Here is a 20376-nt window from a genome sequence, read left to right as displayed (position 1 = left end):
ATATGAGTGTTTAACGTTTGTATGTGTAATTTTTTTAATTATTCTGCAGAGTAAAACCCTGAACTCTTTTACCCCAAATTTTTAAGAATATTTAAAAGATTTTTTAAACTTTTTAAATAGTTTTTTTCCTTAACCACTGTTCATAATGCTGTATTTTATTACCCACTGAATTTGTTAGTGTTCCACATGGTGTTATTGAGGTTTTGTTATGACTCTTATAGGGATTTTTGACCTTTTAAAATGATTTTAAACTACACTTTTTATCCAGTTTACTCATTTTAACTTAATAAAATGTTATTTACTCAAGGAAACAGCCCATTATCTTGAATTATATCAACAGTGTACATACAGTAACTGATGCAGATAATAAAGCTATAAAATGCTCTGGCGTCTCTGGACTAAAATGTTTCAGAGAGAGCAAACAGCCCATGAATCATTATCATTAGAATATATTTTATGTTTTGCTTCTGGTGCAGAGAAGTACATAGAAATAAATGAATGTTAAAAAGACAGTACATACATTTATCTCCCGGCCTCCAACGGGACCAGATTGTGCCTCGCTGGCAGAAAGCTGCAGACTGACCTCACGCCTCAATGACTCCACATAACTGAAATGTTGGCTTGTTAAATGAGGAGCTGCTGCTGCTGCTGCTGCTGCTGCTGTGTGTGTACATAGGAGCGAGGCTACATCCATGTGGCACCTCATTGTGACAGAGAGAGGCCCGAGCTGAGGTCAGAGCAGGATTCACATCAGCAAAGTGGAATGGTTATTCTGTTGATAGAACTTGTGATACATTCAGGTTGCAGTTCTGTGCCAGGAAATGTTCTTTCCACAACTACGTCATCTTCTGATTAAATAATAATAATAAAAATAACAAAAATTGTCTAGAAACAAACACTACTGCAGAAAATGGAGATTCCCTGCTTACCCTCCACTAGAACTGTAGGACAGAATCCAAGTGTGACTTCACAGTGTCTGGCACACTGCTGGGTAAGCAGGGTCAGAGGCTGGTGAAGGAGGCAGACGGTAAAACATCTTCGACCACGAACCCCTCAACCAAAGCATTTAGCTCAATCATGCTCTACAGCAGGACAAATTAGGAGTAGCAGTTATTTTTCATATATATAATCCATGCTGTGGGCCGGATTAGACCCTCTGGTGGGTTGTTTTTGGCCCGCGGGCCGTATGTTTGACACCCGTGCTCTAAAGGAATCGGGCCCAGTTCTCTTAAGTGTGACAACTTTCCACCACACGTCATTTGTTATTAGTATAAAACTGATTATCGTTGCTTTAACATGTTTACAACCTCACTTTGCCTCTTTACATTCCCAAGCCTTTACGTCATGTGCATCCCCCCCCTCCCCCCTCCCTCAGTGCTGATGTACATCTATCTGTGTGAGAGGATTTGTTGTGGCTGCCCATGGAATGTGACATGCTGAGTCCAGAGTGGTAATTTAGTGGAAAAAGCTCTCGGCTGTACAGAACAACACACACACACACACACACAACGAACAGCACGGTACTACACGTGTTCCGTGTTTTTATCCTGAGGCAGCACCCAGAAGGCATTTTTCAAAAGGTGAAAATGTGACGCCGTGCTGCGAAAGGCCCATTCATCAACTTCCTGTTCACCTCAGCTGTCGGAGGAATGAGACGGAGGGCAGAGGAGGAGGAAGGCTAACAATGATGAGTAGAGGTCAAGCTACAGTGGAGTGGATCATCTCATTACACGGCCGTAAATCTGGCCCACGCTGAAGCTGAAGTGACCTCTTCATGTCGCCAAATATATCCGTTTTAATTAAATATCAATCATTTTGTTATCAAGTCTGTCTTAGCAGAGTGGACCTCCTTGAAGACACCTACTTCCTTCATTTAGAGCAGAAACCAAACGGTGACTTCACCGCCCGCCAGGTCAGGCTGATGATCCGCACAGACACCTGGCAGAACAAACCTCAGCACCCGTCCATCACCACCCTGACAGTCTAATAAACCTAACATCTGAGCGACACATAACACACATTCACACCGGCTGCTTATATCAGCCTGCAGGACACAGCGGGGGCCTGCACGCATTAGTCACACGCTCACACTTTCCAGAGGTCTTATCGTCAGAAGCTCTGAATCACAGCGCACCGGCCACTGTCTCCAACAACAACAACAGACGGTGCAGACACTGAGCATCGTAGAATCACACGAGCAAGAAGAAGCAGAGGGATTTGTTGTTGTTGTTTTTAAAAGTCAAGCTGGCTGCAGACGAGACAAAAAGCTTGCCGGAGGAGGGAGAGGCCAGTGTGGAGCAGCCCGACGGAGAACAGGAGGTCCCTGGGTCACGCGGTATGTTGGTACGAGTTGAACTGGAGCGGGACATCCCGATGTCGGTGACGCTCCCCATCCAGGTGCAGCCCGACCCGGCGCACCAACCCTTCCCGTTCTTGGACACCACCCTGGCAGATCTGGGAATCCAGGAGTGAGTCTGCACCGATGTGTGGGATCTTTACAGACGCCGTTTCTGGTAAGTTTGTTATTAATAACTTTGTGCTCGTGTCCAGATCAGAGGTGAAGGAGAGGGTGGTGTGGGTTGACACCAAGAAGACGCAGGTGAAGAACAAAGCGGGGAAGCTGAAGGAGAAAGAGATCACCATCCTGGAGGTAGGTATATCTGCAGTGATGTAAGCAAGAGTTTCTGAGGCGGTGGCATAAAACGATGTATTAAATTTGCTAAAGGTGCGAGTGAAAGCCCAGAAGCCTGGAGAGAAACAGCTGCAGGAGGTCCTGTACAGCACAGAGGCCCACACTGACCGCTCCTTCTGCCGCACTGGAATGAACATCCTGCCCTGGAAACAGACGCATACAGGTCTGGAAGCATTTGAAAAAAACTAATTCAGAGAAAAATACCGTGAAGCTTTGAAAGTTATTTCTGCTGTTGTTAGAGTCAGCTCAGGCGGTTTTTTTGAGCGGGTGCCGCCGTTTGCTCAGTTCAGATCCGAATATGAAGGATGTGCACCTCCATGCTCCAGAGAGCGCTCAGCCCCGCCCTCTCAGATAACTGGTGAAGCATCCGAGTGATGCAAATCACACTGGTGTGCCACAGCCCCAGGCACTGACACCATCCCAAATAAAAGATTGTCTCAAATTTGTGAAAATCTGGTCCACTTGTTTAAATGATACCAGTTTGTTTATTTTCTCTTCAGTGGCAGAATTAAACAGTACAGAGCGAGAGGATATGACCTGTTAAGCTGCCTGTATAGGTTCCTTACAGTTGTGTTGAATTCATCCTTCTCATCATGAACACTTTGGAGACATTTCTGTGTGGATTTAGTGGGACATGCGTTTAAAAAGACTTCTCTGTCTGCATCAGGGGAGAACGGACTGACACCCGTGCAGATGACTATGGCAGTAGACATGGAGAACCAGCAGCCTGGCATTTCAACAGGACAAAGGGAGATCTGAAGACCCATCATCATCATCCCTCTTCTTTTTCTAACATAAATGTCAACTTGTCCACAGCAAAACTGCATTTTGATGCAAGTTTGCATTTATTTAGAGGCTTCAGAATGTAGTCGGGTTCTCTTTCTACGGCGAGGCTGAATAGCTTGAGATTAACTGCATAGTGGAACTTTGCAGGGTCATATTATCCTGTTAAATCTTTTAGTATATGTAAAATAATGTTACTTTTGTATTGTTTTCATACTAATAAGTAGCACCAACCATTCTAGTGCATAGAGTCACTGAGCATAACCAGAATGTGCTATGGGTAAAGCAGCTTGTTTAGTCAGTGAGTTCTAGCGGCTATTTTGAAAGCAGCAGACATCTCTGATTCAGGCAGCGCTAAAAGAGAACACGTACGTTACTTTGTGCTGACTTACTATGAGAGAAGGAAATGAAAAATGACATTTATCAATAGATTCAACTTTTGCTTCTCTGATGGCAAAGCCAGATGTCTGTCCAACAGTGGGAAAGGAAACAGTGACAATTAATGGCTGCACTTTAGAGTAATGAGAGGAAAGCCAGAATCTAAAACGCAGGTTGGTAAACCGGAACTCCAAAGGTAATAAAACTTCATGAAAGCAAGCACATAAGCAAATAAATTAAAAGCAGAACTGCTGAATGTAATAATAACTTTAGTAGAATGGTTCAAGTGCTGCATTTAAATCATTTTTGAGGAAATGTCACACAGAATTATCCCATTTTCCACCTACAGTATAAAAATCCCTCGTCTTCGCTGGCTGTGACTGTAGAGCAGGGAGGGTGTCGGTGGGCTACGAGGCGGCGACGGCCGCGCTGAGTTTGGCCTGCTGCTCTGCAGGAAGTGATTTCACAGCCGCTTGGAACTCTGCGCTGTGTTTCTGGGCAAATTCTTTTATCATTGCAGCCAAAATGTTCTGGGTTTCTGGGGAGAAGAGACAAGTGAAGAGTTAGAGATGACAGAAAAGGTACTAAAGACACTAAAAGACAATACGCTACTGAGAACAGCAGTACTGTGCAGAGACAGTGAGGACGATCAATGAGATGGAACATGAAAATGAAACGAAGAAGCGTTTTAGCTGTGGTTTTCTTTTTGTTTAGTTGTACAAAGAGCTTGACCACAATGAATCAGCAAGAATTGAGTCTGAGGCCATTGACCTAGTGAGTCAGAGACACTCAGCAGAATGAAAGGACAGAGATCGTTACCGTTATCAACGTCCTTGTTGCCGACAACATGAATGGAAGACGCAACTATTGGTTTCATTAACTTCACAATCTGAAATGAGAGAAAGAAAAACATGGTTACGTTTAATATCAACATCTGCAGCATGTCTGAGATGGATTCATCTAACCATCTTGAGTATCAAATGTTCAGGTTTCTGAATATTGCAAAGCTACATTTGTCTTGATTTGTAAGGATAGCACAATGCTGTAATCATACTGTGTTTGACTGAAATTATACACTGTTTAACATTAACAACACATAATAAAAAATTACTAAAACCACTGGTGTGATAGCGGTCGATTCACAACACAGAAGCACCAAATGTTTCGGTTCCTCTAAAGGCCACTTGAGGGTGGCTCCAAAAGGGAACCAGTCCCCACAGACCTCCAGGTCACTGAACATGTTTACAGTCTGCTAATGGCTTCTCTGAGAGTTACAGACAACTGGGTGTCCTCACAGGCTGCTAACTGTCCGTCCAGGTGTCACCCTCTGGCCTCAGCTCAACTTGAGATCCATTTGTAAATTAGCCAGGAGTCAGGAGGTGTTTGACATAACCAAGATGGCCACAGTCAGATCTACACTGGAAACACTGTTAATGTGAATGGCTTTGTACTGTACCATTGCAGGACTGTGTGTGTAGAGCATAGCCAAGCAGCCGAACACTGTCTTATTCTCCTCCATGTCCTCTTTGAGTGGAAGACGGGCCACCAGAGCAGGTACGACCTGTCAATGAGAAGTGTTATTAGTTATTAGTTTCCTAGTGATGTTTTTAGTCGTGATAATGAGTTGTATTAAACGTTAGTCGTCTAAAATCCTCTTGAAAAGACATGCCTGCTCCAGAGGGACAGCTTCCACGTTACTCATGATCATCCTGCAGAGGGCACCGCAGAGGTTGTCAATCACCCTGAGGTTTGATTCCTTGGACAGCAGGTTGGAAAACACAGAGAGCATCATGGGATAGTCACTGGGACACACTTAGCTAAGGAACAGACTTTTTTTTTTTTTTTTTCTTCCATGGATACACAATGGTTTTTCCACACAGGTAAGGATACGATACAATGATGGGTCCAGCTGCCTGGGCCAAACATCCCAGTCCGAATACGCTGTTGTTGCGAACCTCAGCATCACTGTCCCTCACTCCGGCTACCAGCACAGGAAGCAAACGATTGGACAGCCGGCCCGCCAGTCCCCGCCCCCCGGACACATTGACCAGGGCTTGGAGGATTTCTCCAATGGTGCCCACAGAGAAGGACCGCTCGGCCACTGTGCATGAGGATTTCTTTGAAGATAAAAAGCATCAAAGAAAAAAAAACAATGACATGAGGCCTTTGCTTCGAATGTTAAACTATCACATCACAGTCTTTACAGGGGGAAGCTTGTTTTATAGTTGCTAAGCACCTTCTACAAGCAAAAAGGAAGACTACTTTTGCTTTTTTGTTTCTACAATCTTCCACTTCAGAAGATGACAAACGATGCATGATGATTTGCTTATTTGTTTGCCTTTAAAACTGCTGAACTGTTCAGACTGCCATGCCTCTGCTGCCAGGCATCCTTGTTCCTACAAAAGCAATCACATTTCCAAGCAACCACTGCCAATTTTATATTTAAGCAGACAAGTCAAATTATTATTTTTTCCTTTTCTGTACTTTGTGAGGAATAAGCAGTTTCATTTTTTTCGTTACATTCATTTAATTTTCGTCTCTAAGACAGAAGGCTGGGATAGTTGTGTTAAACAATGCTTGAATAAATTGGATTCTATCAAACTCATGTCCTTGTCAGCGTGTCCAGACTCACAGTTTTGCTCATGAGGAGTGGCAGCAGATCGTTGAGGAAAGGGGAAAATTTGTCCGCAGAAACAGAAGAGGCCACCAAGGGGATTCCCTCCCCAGCAAACTCCTGAAGCATGGCATCGTACTCCGCCTGAAGAAGAACAAATATATAAAAAGAACTCAATTAAAACAGCCAGGAAATCCCAACCTCTCATTCCTCAAGAACAGATCACATTTATGTCTCATTTGTAAATAAACTTGTTTGTGACAGTTTGCACACCTGCTGTTCATCATCATCAGCTTCATCGCCACCACCATCCTGACAAATAGTCTGAGCAGACAGAAAAAAAACAAGAAAAACAATTGTTGAATATTTTATAATACAACTTTCACCAATAAAATATAATTCATGTCAAATTATTTTAGCAATCTTATCTTTGATTAATGCAGCCATGATCTGCTTTTCACCATTAGTCTCCCCTAATCTCACCTTTTTCTTGAGCACATCACGGATGACGTGGCTGACCTCTTGAAGGCGTGAAGGGTTCCTGAAAACCTCCTCCTTGCAGGACTTGATGACATTGTTCATAGTTTCCAGGATGCCCATTACAACCAGGCGCTCTTTCTCTGTGCGCACCGTTTCCACAAAGCAAGGAAGCACAACGTCCAGCAGCTTCAACAGGGCTGGGTGAGGGGCACAAGAGGAAGATAAAATGAGCATTGATATACATTTGACATCATCTTAAAAACATTTTTAAGTTAGTGGGCCTCTACCTTACTATTTGCAATTGGATATAATAAGTGTGTCTTGTTTTATTTGGCCTCATTTTGTTAATTAAAAATCTCCACTACAGCAGAAAGCAGTTCTGCCCATTTCTGTATCCGTTACCCTGGTGGTTGGCCTCAATGGGATTCTCCTTCCACACTTTGTGCTGAGCGCGACAAAACTGGCCCATGGCTCCAAACGCTGCCCTGCGGACGTCCTCGTGGGGAAACTAGGGAGGGAGGGAAGCGAGGGAGGATACAAAAAAGCATCAAGTTACAGTCTAATGAGCAGAGCTGTGCAGAGCAAAAAAGGCACGTGCACACACACAAATGACAGGTTAATGGGGTCACAAGAGGAGAGACCATCTCTCAATAGGAAGACAGGGGTTCAAGTTCCATATTAGCAGACAGCGGTCCTTCTCAAGTGTTCATTTAAAAAGACATCAATTTGCAACCGGGATCAGGGGACCGACTATAGAGCTGACCCTGACACTCTGGCAGCACCAATAAGCTTTGGCCGCTGGAAAATGAAGAGTCAATAATCAAGGAGGCTGATTAATAATTTATTATCAGTCTTACTACCCTTTATTAGTCTGGAAGGGATGTTCATATCCCGAGCCCAACCTGTCCTAATTAGTTAAAAGCTGACAATGCAGTGCATGTGGACCTTACGCAAATGTGACGTGAGAGCCTCGGTGAGGACAAGTGGGAGCACTATTCATCAACAAGCATGTTTTATGAGGTAGGAGAAAGCCATGCAAAACAGCAGAAAGGCCTCAGTCAACTTCAATAGGGTTTAAACCTTCTTGTTATGAGGAGGAAATGCAGACTTTGAATCAGCAACTTACACATCACAAAACAAGCCTGTAAGTTTTAGTGAATTAAACCAATATCTTTTTATATGTAGATTGGTCATCTTGGTAATTCCAATATAGCTCTTACCGTGGGCTATTGGTGGTTACAGAGAAAATCAAGTAGCTTTTAATCTCATCTTGGCACGAGGTAATGAATGATATAAGACATGTTAAGCGTTCATGACATTATTAATCTGCCTACCGATACCTCCATTTAGAACTAAACACAAAGCCGCAGAGACACCAGGTATACACGAATACAGACAACAAAAAGCAGCCTTCACAGCACATTAGTCACAGAATGGATAGACCAGCCAGCCAGAGTGACTTACATCTCTCATCTCGTAAACCTGCTGGAAGCTGGACTCCAGGAAGGGCTGGAAGGCAGCACTGTCAGGAGAAACCACGGCAACACGAGTTAAAAACAACAACAACAAAAAAATATATACACAAGGAAACAGGTTTAAGACCACATCCTGAAAAATCTGGCAGTAAATATTCTTCATTCTTTAAGAAGAATTTCATTTTAGGCATGACATCTTATATAACAGCAAGATTTCTGAGCGTAAAGTCAAACTGGAGTTAAAAAGCAAAGACTACACTCTCTGTAATTACATATATTACCCAGTGCTGAAGGCAATCTCTCCCAGTGCATCACAGGCATCCTCCTTCTCATCAATATAGGCATTTTCTACACTGAACCTGAGGGACAGACAGATGTGGCATCAGGGTGAGTAACAGCAGCCTTTTGATAAACAGGTCAAGTCCATGTAGACGTGCATGTGAATGTGTACATGTGTCTGAGCCCTACCCTGCAACATCGAGGACATCCGTCTCTGGCTCATCTTCCAAGAAATCATCCGCATCTTTTGCCTCATTGTCGTCGTCATCGTCATCGTCCAGCAGGACAAAGGTCTTGTCCTCCTCAAGGTGAGCCTGAACAGAAAAAGAGGATGATGCAAGGTGAAACGCGGTATCAGTTATGTGATGAATTATCAAAGAGGACTGCATGGTTACTAAATACCGTGATGCCTTCATTGGACTTCAGGGCGAGCAGCATGACGGTCGTTATGGCAGTGAGGTGAGGAGTCAGGCACTCAGGGCTGACTGTGGATACAGCAGAATACAGACTGTACCTGAGAGAGGGAAAGACAGAGAGACGGTAAATAAAAGTTGCAGAAGAGCTGATATTTAAGGGCACTTAAGGTGTTCTGTAATACAATTATCTTTGATGACAACAACAAAGATACAGTATAAAAAGAAGCACAAGGCAACATACGTGCAGCGTCTCAGGTCAGGGTCATCGATGGTGTCGGTGAGGTTGAGGCCCAGCTGAACACACTCTGCAGCAAGAGGACTGAAGAAATCTTTGCCGATGGTACGGGCCAGCACAGAGAGAGTATCTGAGAGTGACAACAAAACACGATCATCATCCTTAGTGGCTGACTTTAAAGGGCTGAGCAAAGTCATATCTGCTGTAATAAAAAAAAAAAAAGAACCACAGACTGGTTTAGATACCAGTCTGTGTGAGGTTTACTTACCCAACGACTGCGTCTGCAGAGACCTCATTTCCTCTGTGGTGGCAGTCAGGAAGCCCTTCAGGCTTTCAATAACTGGTGGAAAGTAGGGAACCAACAACTCCTTGGCAGCATTGGCTGTTAACAAAGTCATTAATAGTAAATGTAATTGGCCACTTCCTTTTGATTTAAGAATTAACAACAGAAAGAGACAGAAATATGCATGATTCTTCTCATGCACTAGCCTCAAAGCCAGACCCAATATCAACTACCCACAATTTTCTTTGTGATGGAAAGTTGTTCTAGAGTCATTCCATTGGAAACAGATTATGTTCCAGAGGATTTTTTTCTCTGCAGTTTAAATAGGTCTGGCTAAGCTAGGCTAGTCCTGTGCAGCTCCCTGGATGAATCCTTGAGAGTGTCCTACCTATGGCACCTATGGCAGACACAGCTAGTTCTTTAATCTTGGGGCTGTCGGTGTTGTTGAGAGCAGACAACATAGTGTCCATCAGGGTGGGCAGGTAGGGCTCAATGCCAGCTCCTGTGAAACAAACAAAAACCAAACAGTAGCATGAGAATCATTGTATGTTGGTATGTTGTTTAGTTAAATATTGGACTTTTTTTGTGTTTCCTAGAAAAGGTAGAATATTTTTAAAGGAACTCAGGAAACTTTACTTCTCTGGAAGTTGTGTGTTTTCTCTCTCGAGGTGGGCAATGTGTGAGAGCTCTGCTAACGTGTGAACCTTTTAGTTTTTCAGCTTACCCAAGTTTTCCATGAAGTTCTCTAAGGCGTAAAAGGCTTTAGTGACGTGGCCGACCTTGGCATTGTTCAAGGACGAAAGGTAGCCCAACAGCAAAGGCATCAACTCTGCACAGTATGTGCTCACTTCAGGCTGGGAAGCAGAGAACGAAATAAACTGAGTAAATAAAAGAAACTGAGAGAAGAACTTAACCCTAATAATTGGTGTATTCTGTAAAACTATAGATTCAGGGTGCACACACATGTTCACTATAATACAAGCTGAATGGATCCAAACTAAGTAAATGTCAGTAGATTCAAAATAGCAGTATAACAGCATGTATGCAAAGGTCTGTACTACATGCTGATGGTATGTGGCTTTGACGCACCTGTAAATGTTCGGAGAATTGTCCGAGGGCAAAAAGGCCGGCACTGCGCACCACCTGATTAGTGTCAGAAAGACTCTGGCACACTGTCTGCAGCACTGACGACAGCATCCTATCGTACACACACAAGCATACACTTAAACGCTGCTGATTGTTGTAAGTCACCCAACAAACAACAATACTGAGGTTTCACTTCTTAAAAATATGTGGTTCCTCCAAATAAGATACGTTATTGAAAGAGGAACTCAAGAGAACGTATTTACTGGACGTACTTAGTGCGTATGTGGTCTGCACATCCTTCAGCCAGTACAGCAAGACACATGAGACCACCTTTCCTCTGGTAGGGGTTATCACTGGCGAGGCAGGTCTGAGTGAGGGGCATCTATGACACAAGACACAACAGAACGTCTATGAAGGTTCTCAGTCATTCAGGTCATCGTACATACAAAAAGCGTTTTAAAAAAAAAAAAAAAGCAACTGGACTTGTAGAGTTTTTGAGAAAACGTCTCACCACTCATCCGAGTAGCTTCTTCAGTTCTAAGGGAATGGTGGGACGTTTGAGGTTTAAATAGAAAACTCTGTGGGTGACCCATCAGAAACCAGCTTGTTTGTGTAAGCAACCATGATGGGTCACCCACAGAGTTTCCCATTTAAACCTCAAACTTCCTAGCCTGACGTAGCCATACTCAATTCTAGTCAGAATGTGAGTCTGGTACCGCTCTACTGGGCTGTGATTATGGGGCGTGTTTCAACCGAACCAGGAAAAAAAATGCCTCTGCACTCAATTGGATAGACCTATAACCAATCAGAGCAACAGAGTGTGCGACGCAGGTTGTGTCCCATCTTCTTAGTGACCATCGGAGCCAGCTTGGAAGGACGGCAAAAACATCTTTCCGATTAACAAATGCCTTGATCGCATTTATCTGTTCCTCTTTTAAAATTAATGCGCGGTCAATATCTTCTAGAACAGAGTCGATGGCAGAATCTACACATCTCAGTTCTCCAGCGGCAGCCATCTTTGTTGTAAACAAATTCAACCCAAGCGCTCTTTGGTGACGTGGTTACGTTACTGTTGATCATCTGTCCATCATCGTATAAAGCCCGCCCTGAGAATCTGATTGGTACGAACAGCTTCTGTTCGAGCATAATTGCACCTTAACGGAGCGACACCAGACCGAACTTCCAGACCAAAAAATGTTGTGGGCGGGACTAAGTTCGGCTGGCACCCAGGCTACAAACTTCCCACCAGTGCCATAGAACTGAAGAAGCTACTAAGATGAGTGGTGAAACGTCTTCTCAAAAACTCTACAAGTCCAGTTGCCTTTTTTAAACGCTTTCTGGATAAGACACAACAGAGTCTGTTTTTTGAAAAAAAATAGTAGTGAAACTCCATTAGCTTTAATTAACATCTAGAGAACTTACTAGCTGTTGGAACAGTTTCTCTGGAGGCATGTGTAGTGCCATAGTGTCAATAATCTGGAAAGACAAGTTAAATATTAGAACTGCAGACTACAAAGTAAAAGTCATCGAACAATACACAAAGCAATCGCTCAATATGAAAATTAATAAATATTATTCCTCCACCTGAGCAGCAGCATGTTTGGGATTTTCGTTGTCTGTGCCGTCTTCGTTGTCGTCCTCTTCATCTTCTGGGTCCTGCTCACCAGGTGGAGGTGCTGCAATCAGTAGAGGAAAAATGGCCTGCAGGATGGGGCTCAGCAGCTTCTGCTTCAGCACAGTCTACAAAGCATAGAAGAGATTAGAATTTTTATTACTGCTACTGAATCAAACTTTGTTACTGGTCAAGCTGCTCGATGCATGCTGCAGAGAAAGTTATTAGGATTTCAGCTTAAGCAGATTTAAGAAGACATGCTAGACAGAAGCTGGGAACTGTCTGAGATGAGCCTTTTATTTAAGGAGCATTAAAAGTATCACTAAGCTGTGGCATCATCTCCTGTCTTTTAAGAAAGTTTCCCATACCTGCCAGTGCATTATAACTGGACAAGGCAAACAAGACAACACATTTGTTGAGCCAATTTCCCCCAAAATAACTAATTTGCAATCAGTGCAGTAACTTGATAACTGTGTCAAAATCTAATACTATTGTCCGAGTATAAAACTTTAACCATTTTAACTGTCTTAAGGACAATACTGAGGTACATTAGTCCACTATATTCTTTAAATAATATATCCAGTTGTTGTCTCATTCTTAAGCCTTCTGACTCATTACAAATCAAAAGAAACATATAGGCCATTGATTTTTTGGAGCTGGTTGAAAACTTTACCTTGCTCTTCAACTTGATGAGGCACGCAATGCAAAAGAGTGCTTTGACTCGCAAAGAGTCAGTCAGTGTGGTGTCACCGCCCACCTAGGACAAACATGTTGTTAAAATTCTCATTCAAATAACATATACACTGTAATTTGGCAGATTAGGAATTTAAATGACACGCAAAGCCAGAAGAGAAAGGGCATTCAGAACCAACCTCCAAGCAGAAACGGACAATGTCAGCAATGTGAGGGACAACAATGGACACCTCACTCTCTATGAGCTCATTTAACACTTCCATAGCCTCACTGGCTTGGACCTGTGCAGACACAGATAAACCCAGTAGTTACAGCGGCCTGATTTATCTCTCATTTTAAATCACAACAGGAACAACAGTTGTCAAAATGTCTTCAAAAATGTAAAAACAATTTACCTCATCAGCCTTGATAAGGTGTTTCAGAGCAACGATCAGACTTGGGATCATAGAACGCATCTGGTTCTGTGGGACACCAACATGTCATTACGAAGTCTCTTCCAATATTTTCAAATTATCACATTTTAAACTTAATTTTTGATGCCTCCAACGTAAAGCACGCTGGTAAGTAGAAAAGTAAGGCAGCACTGCCTCACCATCTCTTCTTTGCCGGTGAATGCAGCTATGGCTGTGAGAGTGAGGATGCAGTAGTACAAGGCCGTTGGGTTGTTGTGGTCCTGTAGCACAACACTAAACAGCTGTAGCAGCTGGGCGTAGTGAGGCTTGAACGGCTCAGGGTTGGACTCCATCACCTTATTTAGCAGCAGGAGGCCAACCTGGTTGAACAAGAGTATAGGCATCAATACACAATATGACACAAGAAAAACACCTTCTCTTAATACCTAGATAATCCACGATTAGTGTACCTGTCTGTCATGAGGGTTGCTGCTCTTTGTGGCTTGATTGAGAAGCTGCAGCAGGGCAGGCCAGCGGTCCGGTGTCTCATGCTTAACCATAACTGCACACAGTTGGGACAGAGCATGCTGCACGGTGTGCCTGCAAAGGAGAGATACAACAATTCGACAATTCAGTCACACAGATACGTGACATCTCACATATGTGTATAGCTGCATGTGTATCTTTATCACTTACTCGGTTTCCTGCATGAAGGTCTGCAACACCACTGCTTTGAGGCTGTGTGAACAAAGGCAAACACTGCAACTAACTCAGCTTAGTTTCAAATATAGCAACGGTGTGCGTGCGTGCACAATGGTAGGGGAATTTTTTTTAAATTAAAAGTTACAAATCAAACCTCTCTCTGTCATTAGGGCTGATCTTCTTCCAGTGCTTCTTCACTCTCAACCTCAGCATCACCGCAGCCGACTGACGAACCTGCGTGGAAGGGAGAAAATTATTTTATTTACTATACAAAGATGAAAGCATGCAGTGATAGACTGTGTGGTTAAATCACTCCTCTCACTCATAATACCTGGGGGTTTTGGGAGCCGCTCATGACAGCACACAGGGCTGGTATAATGGTTGGCTCTTTGAAAGCCTGTTTCAGCTTGGCTGTGGCCTAAAGAAGACAAAAAAAAAAGAGATTTAAGTTTCACACAAATCAAATACATAGAAAACACAGGGCACCCAATGTCTGCTAGCTAATTTACTGCCAGTTAGAGGCTAATGTTTGAACGGAGTGGTCCTAAATATCATGGGAAACGGTCAGATAGTTGGCTAACCGTAACTAAACGAACGTTAGCTAACGGTAACCTCTAACCGTTAGTTTTCAAACTCACCATTTATCAGGCAAAATCAGTGCTAACTTTAAAAAAAAAATAAGTTATTCTGGGGGCTTTACCTGCTGAATGACAGCGTTGTCAGGCTGTGCCAGCTGTAAAAGAAATTGCTCAAGTTCCTGTGTCATCTCCATAGCTCAGCTCAGAGCTGTCACCTCCAGTTAATCTTCTGGTAACCGTTGATATTTCTAAATAAAACGGAAAAAGATGACGTCCCTTTCGCGGTGTGACAACCCGAGTATGCCGCACCTGTCAAATATGTAAACACTGCCCCTCTATCTGGTCCGGTTTAAAGACTTGCCGGCGACTTTTTTGTTTTTTCTTCGTGAAATTAACTTTTTAAAGAGTCGTGTGTGGATGAAATTTTCGAGCCGACGCGCAGAGACGTTGAGATTCGAGCCTCCAGCTCGGCCTGGTCCGTGAACGCTCCAACACCAGCACGCGGAGCAGAACCGGCCAGTAGTTTCCATGTGAGTTGAGTTAAAGGGACCTCCGGATTTTAGCGTTTTCTGTCTGACGGAGAAGAAAAACAGCGCCTACACCGGGACAGGAGGCCATGGTGCAATATGTTTAAATCCTCACTTTAGAGAGGGGTTTTCTTGTTGTTGTTTTTTCCTTATGAGTAAATAAATAGTTTATTAATTAATTGTAAAAACAGCAAGAAACACGTTCGTTTCTACTGAAAATCATCCACTCTGCACTTAACTCGTTAACATCTCTGTATGATAAAAAGGGATTGAGATCAAAATGTTTGTTCATGTATATAATTTTTAATAACTCATTATTCTTATCAGAACTGGTTTATTTTCCCCTAAAGACTCAAATTATTATTATACTATATATTATTGGATTAAAATAACTCATCACTGATTTAAAATTTAAACTAGGATACTCTTACCGACAGATCTGCAGTACAGAAGCATATCTGAATCAAAGCAGTTTGTTTGGGAAAAGTTGGATTAGTCTACAAGGCAGCCACACGAAAGATCACTTTGGCAGACTTTTAAAACATTGCATTGTACATTTCATTATAAAACCCTTTTACTGGAAACATAGCTTCAGTGACTATTCTGCTCTCTGCACGCTGCAGATTATTTATCATTTGATTTATTTGCTTTGACTTGTTTAGAAATGATCAAATGTTCACGTAGTGGCAGTACAAATGTAGAATATAATTCAAATGGTGCACATGCATGGGTTGTAACTCGTGCATCTTATTTTAGCTTTGCCTTTCTTAATTCCCTGGCACAAACATAGTTAAAACCAGATTGCAGTACAGCACTGTTCTGTCGTCAAAGGTCAACCTGTAATCCCCTCAGCACATACCAATGCTAATGCCCTGCCCACCTGTTCATCAACCCCCCTCCTGTAGACTGTCATACAGGATCAGACCCCCAAACACACCCTGTCCGGCCAGAGTTCAGTTGGAAATGCTAATGTACCCATTAGGCTCAATGTCCCCACATCATTTCACTCCTAACTGAATCATTACCACGTCAATACAGAGAAGGAGGGAGAACACAAACAACATTTGAATGGTAATGCCTGGGCTAATCTAAATCATCTTTATGAAAAGGTCTGCAGATGGGGGGGAAAGTTGTTTGTGTGAACATGTCCAAGCCAGCTGGGCGTTGGGATTTGAAGCTACAGTGTAGTACAGTGTAGTGGAAACAGCTAAAAATAAGTTTGAAATCCTGTTCAATTAGCAAATTAAGAGGCTGCACAGCCTTGGATCTATATTTGGATTTCTAATAATGCTGAGACAATTTAGTAGTTCAAAAATGATTCGTCATTGAGGCCCAGGTGCTATTTTTAGTGTAGCGATCTGGAACCGAGGCTCATGTAAACATAATTAGTCATGTAACAGGGAAACTCAACAGACTCATGCTCATGGGTTAAAACGCACTAAAGATTATATACTGATATATATGGTTGGAATTTGAAACATCCAGTTGCAAAGACAAATCTCTTGCCCGAATATGCTGACACGGAAAGGATGTTTATTTTTTATACACCAAGTTGTAATACTGAAGATTTGAATGTCGAGCTGAAGACTTTGCACTCTAGAACCAAAACAGCCGGAAACCTTCGCAAAACAGTCTATTTTTTGGAAGACACTGGGATTTAGAAGTAGTTACTGAGGTAAACTACTAGCACAACAAAAACTACATTAATTTAATTACCCTAAAGAACACTAGGGCAACTTCATTCTCAGTTTGTATATACAAGTTTGTCTATTCAGCTTAATACAAAAGTAAGTTTGTCAGTTTGTAACATAACATTGTTTCTGGATTGAGATACTGCAGCATTGCTGACTGAAACACAAGGTAGTATATTTCTAGATGTTCCAGTCTTCATTAATGAATGAGCACAGGGATGGTGATAAAGAAGCGGAGCAATTTAAGAATGGTTGCTTGTTGTCTCCAAAAAAAACAACTACAACACGGCAATAAAAGCTTGTTTTGCACATTTTCGATTGTATGTTCAATTCAAAAATGGGTAATTAAAAAAAAACAGGACGTATAAGTGTCCGTGGATGAACTAAAAAGTAATTTCATTGTATGTTACTCTCTGCGAATACTAAAGAAATCTTATAAAGTGGAGAAATCCCAGACAGGTTCTGAGGTGCTCCACTTCCAGTCCTAACAGTATACTGTATAAATTACAGGGGGAACTATATTAATATATCACTGACACATCCATGAAAGGAAGTTTTATTGATCAAAATTAATTTCCTTTTTAATCCTCACGCGTTACATTAACCTAGCTGTTTTTTTAATGCACATTTTTATTTTTACGCACCGCCTATTGCGCACATTTGTACATGTTTATGTTTACTGTACCAACCACCACAACAAATACCTCGTATTTCCTGGCATACAAGGCAATAAACACGATTGTGACTCTAAAAACCCCAAGGTTTAGGTGTGCAGCGTGGTGTGGGGGTGTAACTCAGGTGTGCCCACGCCCACTCGCGTCCTTATAAACAGCCTGTGAGAGACTGCGCGCAATTTTTGAACCTTAATTGGAGCAGCTTGTTTTACCCGAGCACATCCATCCTCCTTCTTATTTTTTAACCTATAAACCAGCCTATTTGTCATGCTCGACATTTAAGAGATTTTACCAGCAACACGTGTATTTTTTAGTGTTTTTATCGCGGTGGTTTATTTTTTTTTATATATTTTTTTAAAAAAGTTTTAATTGTGAGAAATGGCAGACTGGAAGACGCAGATAAGCTACAACTACAACCCTTCCTACCATGCCTACGCTTATAGTCTCGTTTATCAGCCTGGACCGGAGCAGACCCACGAGAACTTAACCGGCTGGGCCGAAAACGGAGTCCCGGACTTGGGCGGCTACAACACCGGGGCAACACAGGCCTACTACGCCGCCGCCGCTACTACCAGGACCCGGGAGGAGTCTCCACCCTACAGCCCGGAGCAGCACTCCGTTGACGCACATTGCCACTACCAGGGCCCGGGGGTTGTCTATCTTGGAGACACCCAGGCAGGCCGCCTGCTTCTGGCTGGAAAGGCCGAAAATGAGCCCAGGCGAGCGGGGAGCGACTCCACCAGCGACTCGGAGCCTTACACCTCACCTGGTATGTTGGGCAGCGTGCTTTCGAAAGCAGCAAAGTTTAGCAGAGTATGTCAACGTGTGGCAAAAGAAATGGTGCGCTTACATGTCCTTGTTGGATGTTAAATGAGAGGATTTCTTCCTCTAGAGTTGACCAGTTCATGTCCATCTTGTTTCCAAATATCCCGCCACTTTCACAAAGTAGAAATGGCGACACCTTGTGGCAGAAATTGAGAATCGCACCAAAAAAAGAAGAAAAAAAATGCTGTTGTTGGTGTTAGAGGTTAAATAAGATTTGTCCTCCCTTCCTCACTCAGACTCACGCAGCTCCGGCAGCAGCAGAGAGGGAAGCCTCCCCCAGGTGGACCCCGCCACATGGGTTGAGAAAGACGAGGAGGCGAGCGGAGGGAGCCCAGCCGCCATCGAGGACGTTTCCAGCTCCCTCATGGAGGAGCCACAGACTTATCCCATCATCGGGAGCGGGGTCGCCAACGACCCGGCCTCTCTGCATGTGCCCTTAAACGCCCCAAAGAAGCTCTGCACTACTGCTGTAAATACCCCCAAAGGAAAGGCCCGGACAGCCTTCTCAGAGAGTCAGATGAATGCTCTTGTCCACCGCTTCAGCGTTCAGAGGTACCTCACCCCGTCTGAGATGAAGAACCTGGCAGAACTAACAGGACTGACTTACAAACAGGTGAGGGATTTATTTACCTTAATTTAACCAGATCCTTTCTACACGAGAGACGTTGCTGATCGAGCAATAAAACATTCACGTACAATTTCTTCTTAATTTTGTTTTGAAGGTGAAGACTTGGTTTCAGAACAGAAGGATGAAGCTGAGGAGGCACCAGAAAGATGTGAACTGGGTATCGGATCGCTACTCCGTCAACAAGGACAGCCCAGTTCATGGAACCGTATACCCCAACATTGCCTCGCATGTTCCACATGTAAGTAGCTCCAAGAACTTCAGCATCTTCTGTTCTTTTTCTTTTGGGATTTTCAATATTTTTACACCACTGTCCTGCCCGATTTTCTTGTTAACTCTTAACATAGAAAAAGTTGGTTTGGACATAGAGCAAGACGTCCATAATGGAGGCGTAACCATAGTCTGGTTACTGCTTTAAAGGCGAGACGAAACACAGTCAAACAACATATCAGGACAGACCAGATACTGTTTGATAATTTGATTTGATATTTATTAATTTGCACATTTTTTTGTTCAGTATCAAGGAGAGGGAAGGCCCCAACTGAGGCAGCATTACAACCAGCACATGATGGAGGCGGCCTTTAAGAAGACCGCTCCACAGAACCTGTCCTTCTATCTGGCTGCCATGGACAGTGCAGCGGGATCTGCAGGCTATCCCTCCTGGTCCCCCGGCTCGCTGCAGACCGGCGTCTCCAACAGGCCTCAGGTTGCTGGCTGGTCCGTGCCACCAGGCGTCAGCCATTACGAATACCTCCCCAGGGCATTTAACCCGGCTGGTGTCACCGCTGCCAACGCCGGGCTCGAGGCGAGCTATGAAAGCAAAGACGGGGAGCCTGCTGACAGCCAAAGCTCCTTGAACACAGCCGTTGTACATGATGCCAGCCAGTAGCCGACCATCATTTAAGCTTTTCTCTTAGTGTTATCCAGCCACCGTGTTTATATTCTTCCAAGTTTTGAGGCGGGTGTACATATATATTGTTCATACACATGTTCAAAGTATTTTTTACCATGAACTTATATTTTTATACCCAACTATTTAAATGTATGTTGATCTGTTCTTTGCGCTTGGTGATACCAGATCTGTCCAAGTTGGACGCATTCACTGTATTGTGGCTTTTTTTTGGAACTGCTTTAAGGCGAAGTACAGACGCGCATCTGATGTGTGCACATTTCAATGCATTTGTTTCTATAAATACAAGTTCACTTTGGCAAGTTGAAGTTGTCCCTTTCTTTTTGAGTGTCTTATTGGGTTTGTTTGGAGTTGCACTATGACTTGGCAAAGTAGCAAGTCTAGGTTATACAGTAGTTAGCAATTGCAATCCTCTTAAGAAGGAAA

The 20376-nt window shown here is 43.2% G+C and overlaps 2 protein-coding genes across 3 annotated transcripts; one reads left to right on the top strand and one right to left on the bottom strand.

The window, feature by feature from the left end:
* Nucleotides 1-3001: 3001 nt before the first annotated feature.
* ipo4 (importin 4) lies at nt 3002-15325 on the bottom strand. Of its 2 annotated transcripts, none has more exons than XM_084566516.1 (30): nt 14821-15325; nt 14452-14538; nt 14275-14354; nt 14115-14156; nt 13889-14018; nt 13619-13798; nt 13422-13487; nt 13206-13307; nt 13007-13090; nt 12306-12461; nt 12144-12197; nt 10994-11103; nt 10725-10833; nt 10360-10489; nt 10024-10137; nt 9621-9734; nt 9359-9482; nt 9104-9215; nt 8891-9015; nt 8704-8781; nt 8412-8469; nt 7350-7455; nt 6951-7144; nt 6741-6791; nt 6486-6611; nt 5744-5970; nt 5523-5655; nt 5310-5414; nt 4673-4742; nt 3002-4391 (listed from the first exon to the last, which is right to left on the bottom strand). In XM_084566516.1, exons 1-30 carry the CDS (start codon nt 14890-14892, stop codon nt 4261-4263), a joined length of 3270 nt encoding a protein of 1089 aa, XP_084422642.1. In that variant the 5' UTR covers nt 14893-15325; the 3' UTR covers nt 3002-4260. The 2 variants fall into 2 exon arrangements, with proteins under 2 accessions (XP_084422642.1, XP_084422643.1); XM_084566517.1 differs by having other exon boundaries at nt 13422-13481.
* A 2457-nt stretch (nt 15326-17782) lies between these two features.
* Nucleotides 17783-20252, top strand: nanog (nanog homeobox). Its single transcript, XM_084566236.1, has 4 exons — nt 17783-18359; nt 18652-19028; nt 19138-19281; nt 19558-20252. Exons 1-4 carry the CDS (start codon nt 17969-17971, stop codon nt 19927-19929), a joined length of 1284 nt encoding a protein of 427 aa, XP_084422362.1. The 5' UTR covers nt 17783-17968; the 3' UTR covers nt 19930-20252.
* The last annotated feature ends 124 nt before the right edge of the window (nt 20253-20376 follow it).

This window comes from Chelon labrosus, assembly GCF_963514085.1.
Source record: "Chelon labrosus genome assembly, chromosome: 18".
Taxonomy (NCBI): domain Eukaryota; kingdom Metazoa; phylum Chordata; class Actinopteri; order Mugiliformes; family Mugilidae; genus Chelon; species Chelon labrosus.
Note: the sequence above shows the minus strand (reverse complement) of the source record. Positions and strands in the feature narration are given on the sequence as shown.

What these genes read in the sequence shown, in the direction of transcription:
- ipo4 (XM_084566516.1), bottom strand. Translation starts at nt 14,892, where the DNA reads ATGGAGATGACACAGGAACTTGAGCAATTTCTTTTACAGCTGGCACAG. An exon ending in TCACCGGCAAAGAAGAGATG is followed by an intron (nt 13,488 to 13,618) that starts GTGAGGCAGTGC and finishes GGTGTCCCACAG; the next exon opens with AACCAGATGCGTTCTATGAT. An exon ending in GAGATTGCCTTCAGCACTGG is followed by an intron (nt 8,470 to 8,703) that starts GTAATATATGTA and finishes TTCTCCTGACAG; the next exon opens with TGCTGCCTTCCAGCCCTTCC.
- nanog (XM_084566236.1), top strand. Translation starts at nt 17,969, where the DNA reads ATGGCAGACTGGAAGACGCAGATAAGCTACAACTACAACCCTTCCTAC. An exon ending in GGAGCCTTACACCTCACCTG is followed by an intron (nt 18,360 to 18,651) that starts GTATGTTGGGCA and finishes TTCCTCACTCAG; the next exon opens with ACTCACGCAGCTCCGGCAGC. An exon ending in TTGCCTCGCATGTTCCACAT is followed by an intron (nt 19,282 to 19,557) that starts GTAAGTAGCTCC and finishes TTTTTTGTTCAG; the next exon opens with TATCAAGGAGAGGGAAGGCC.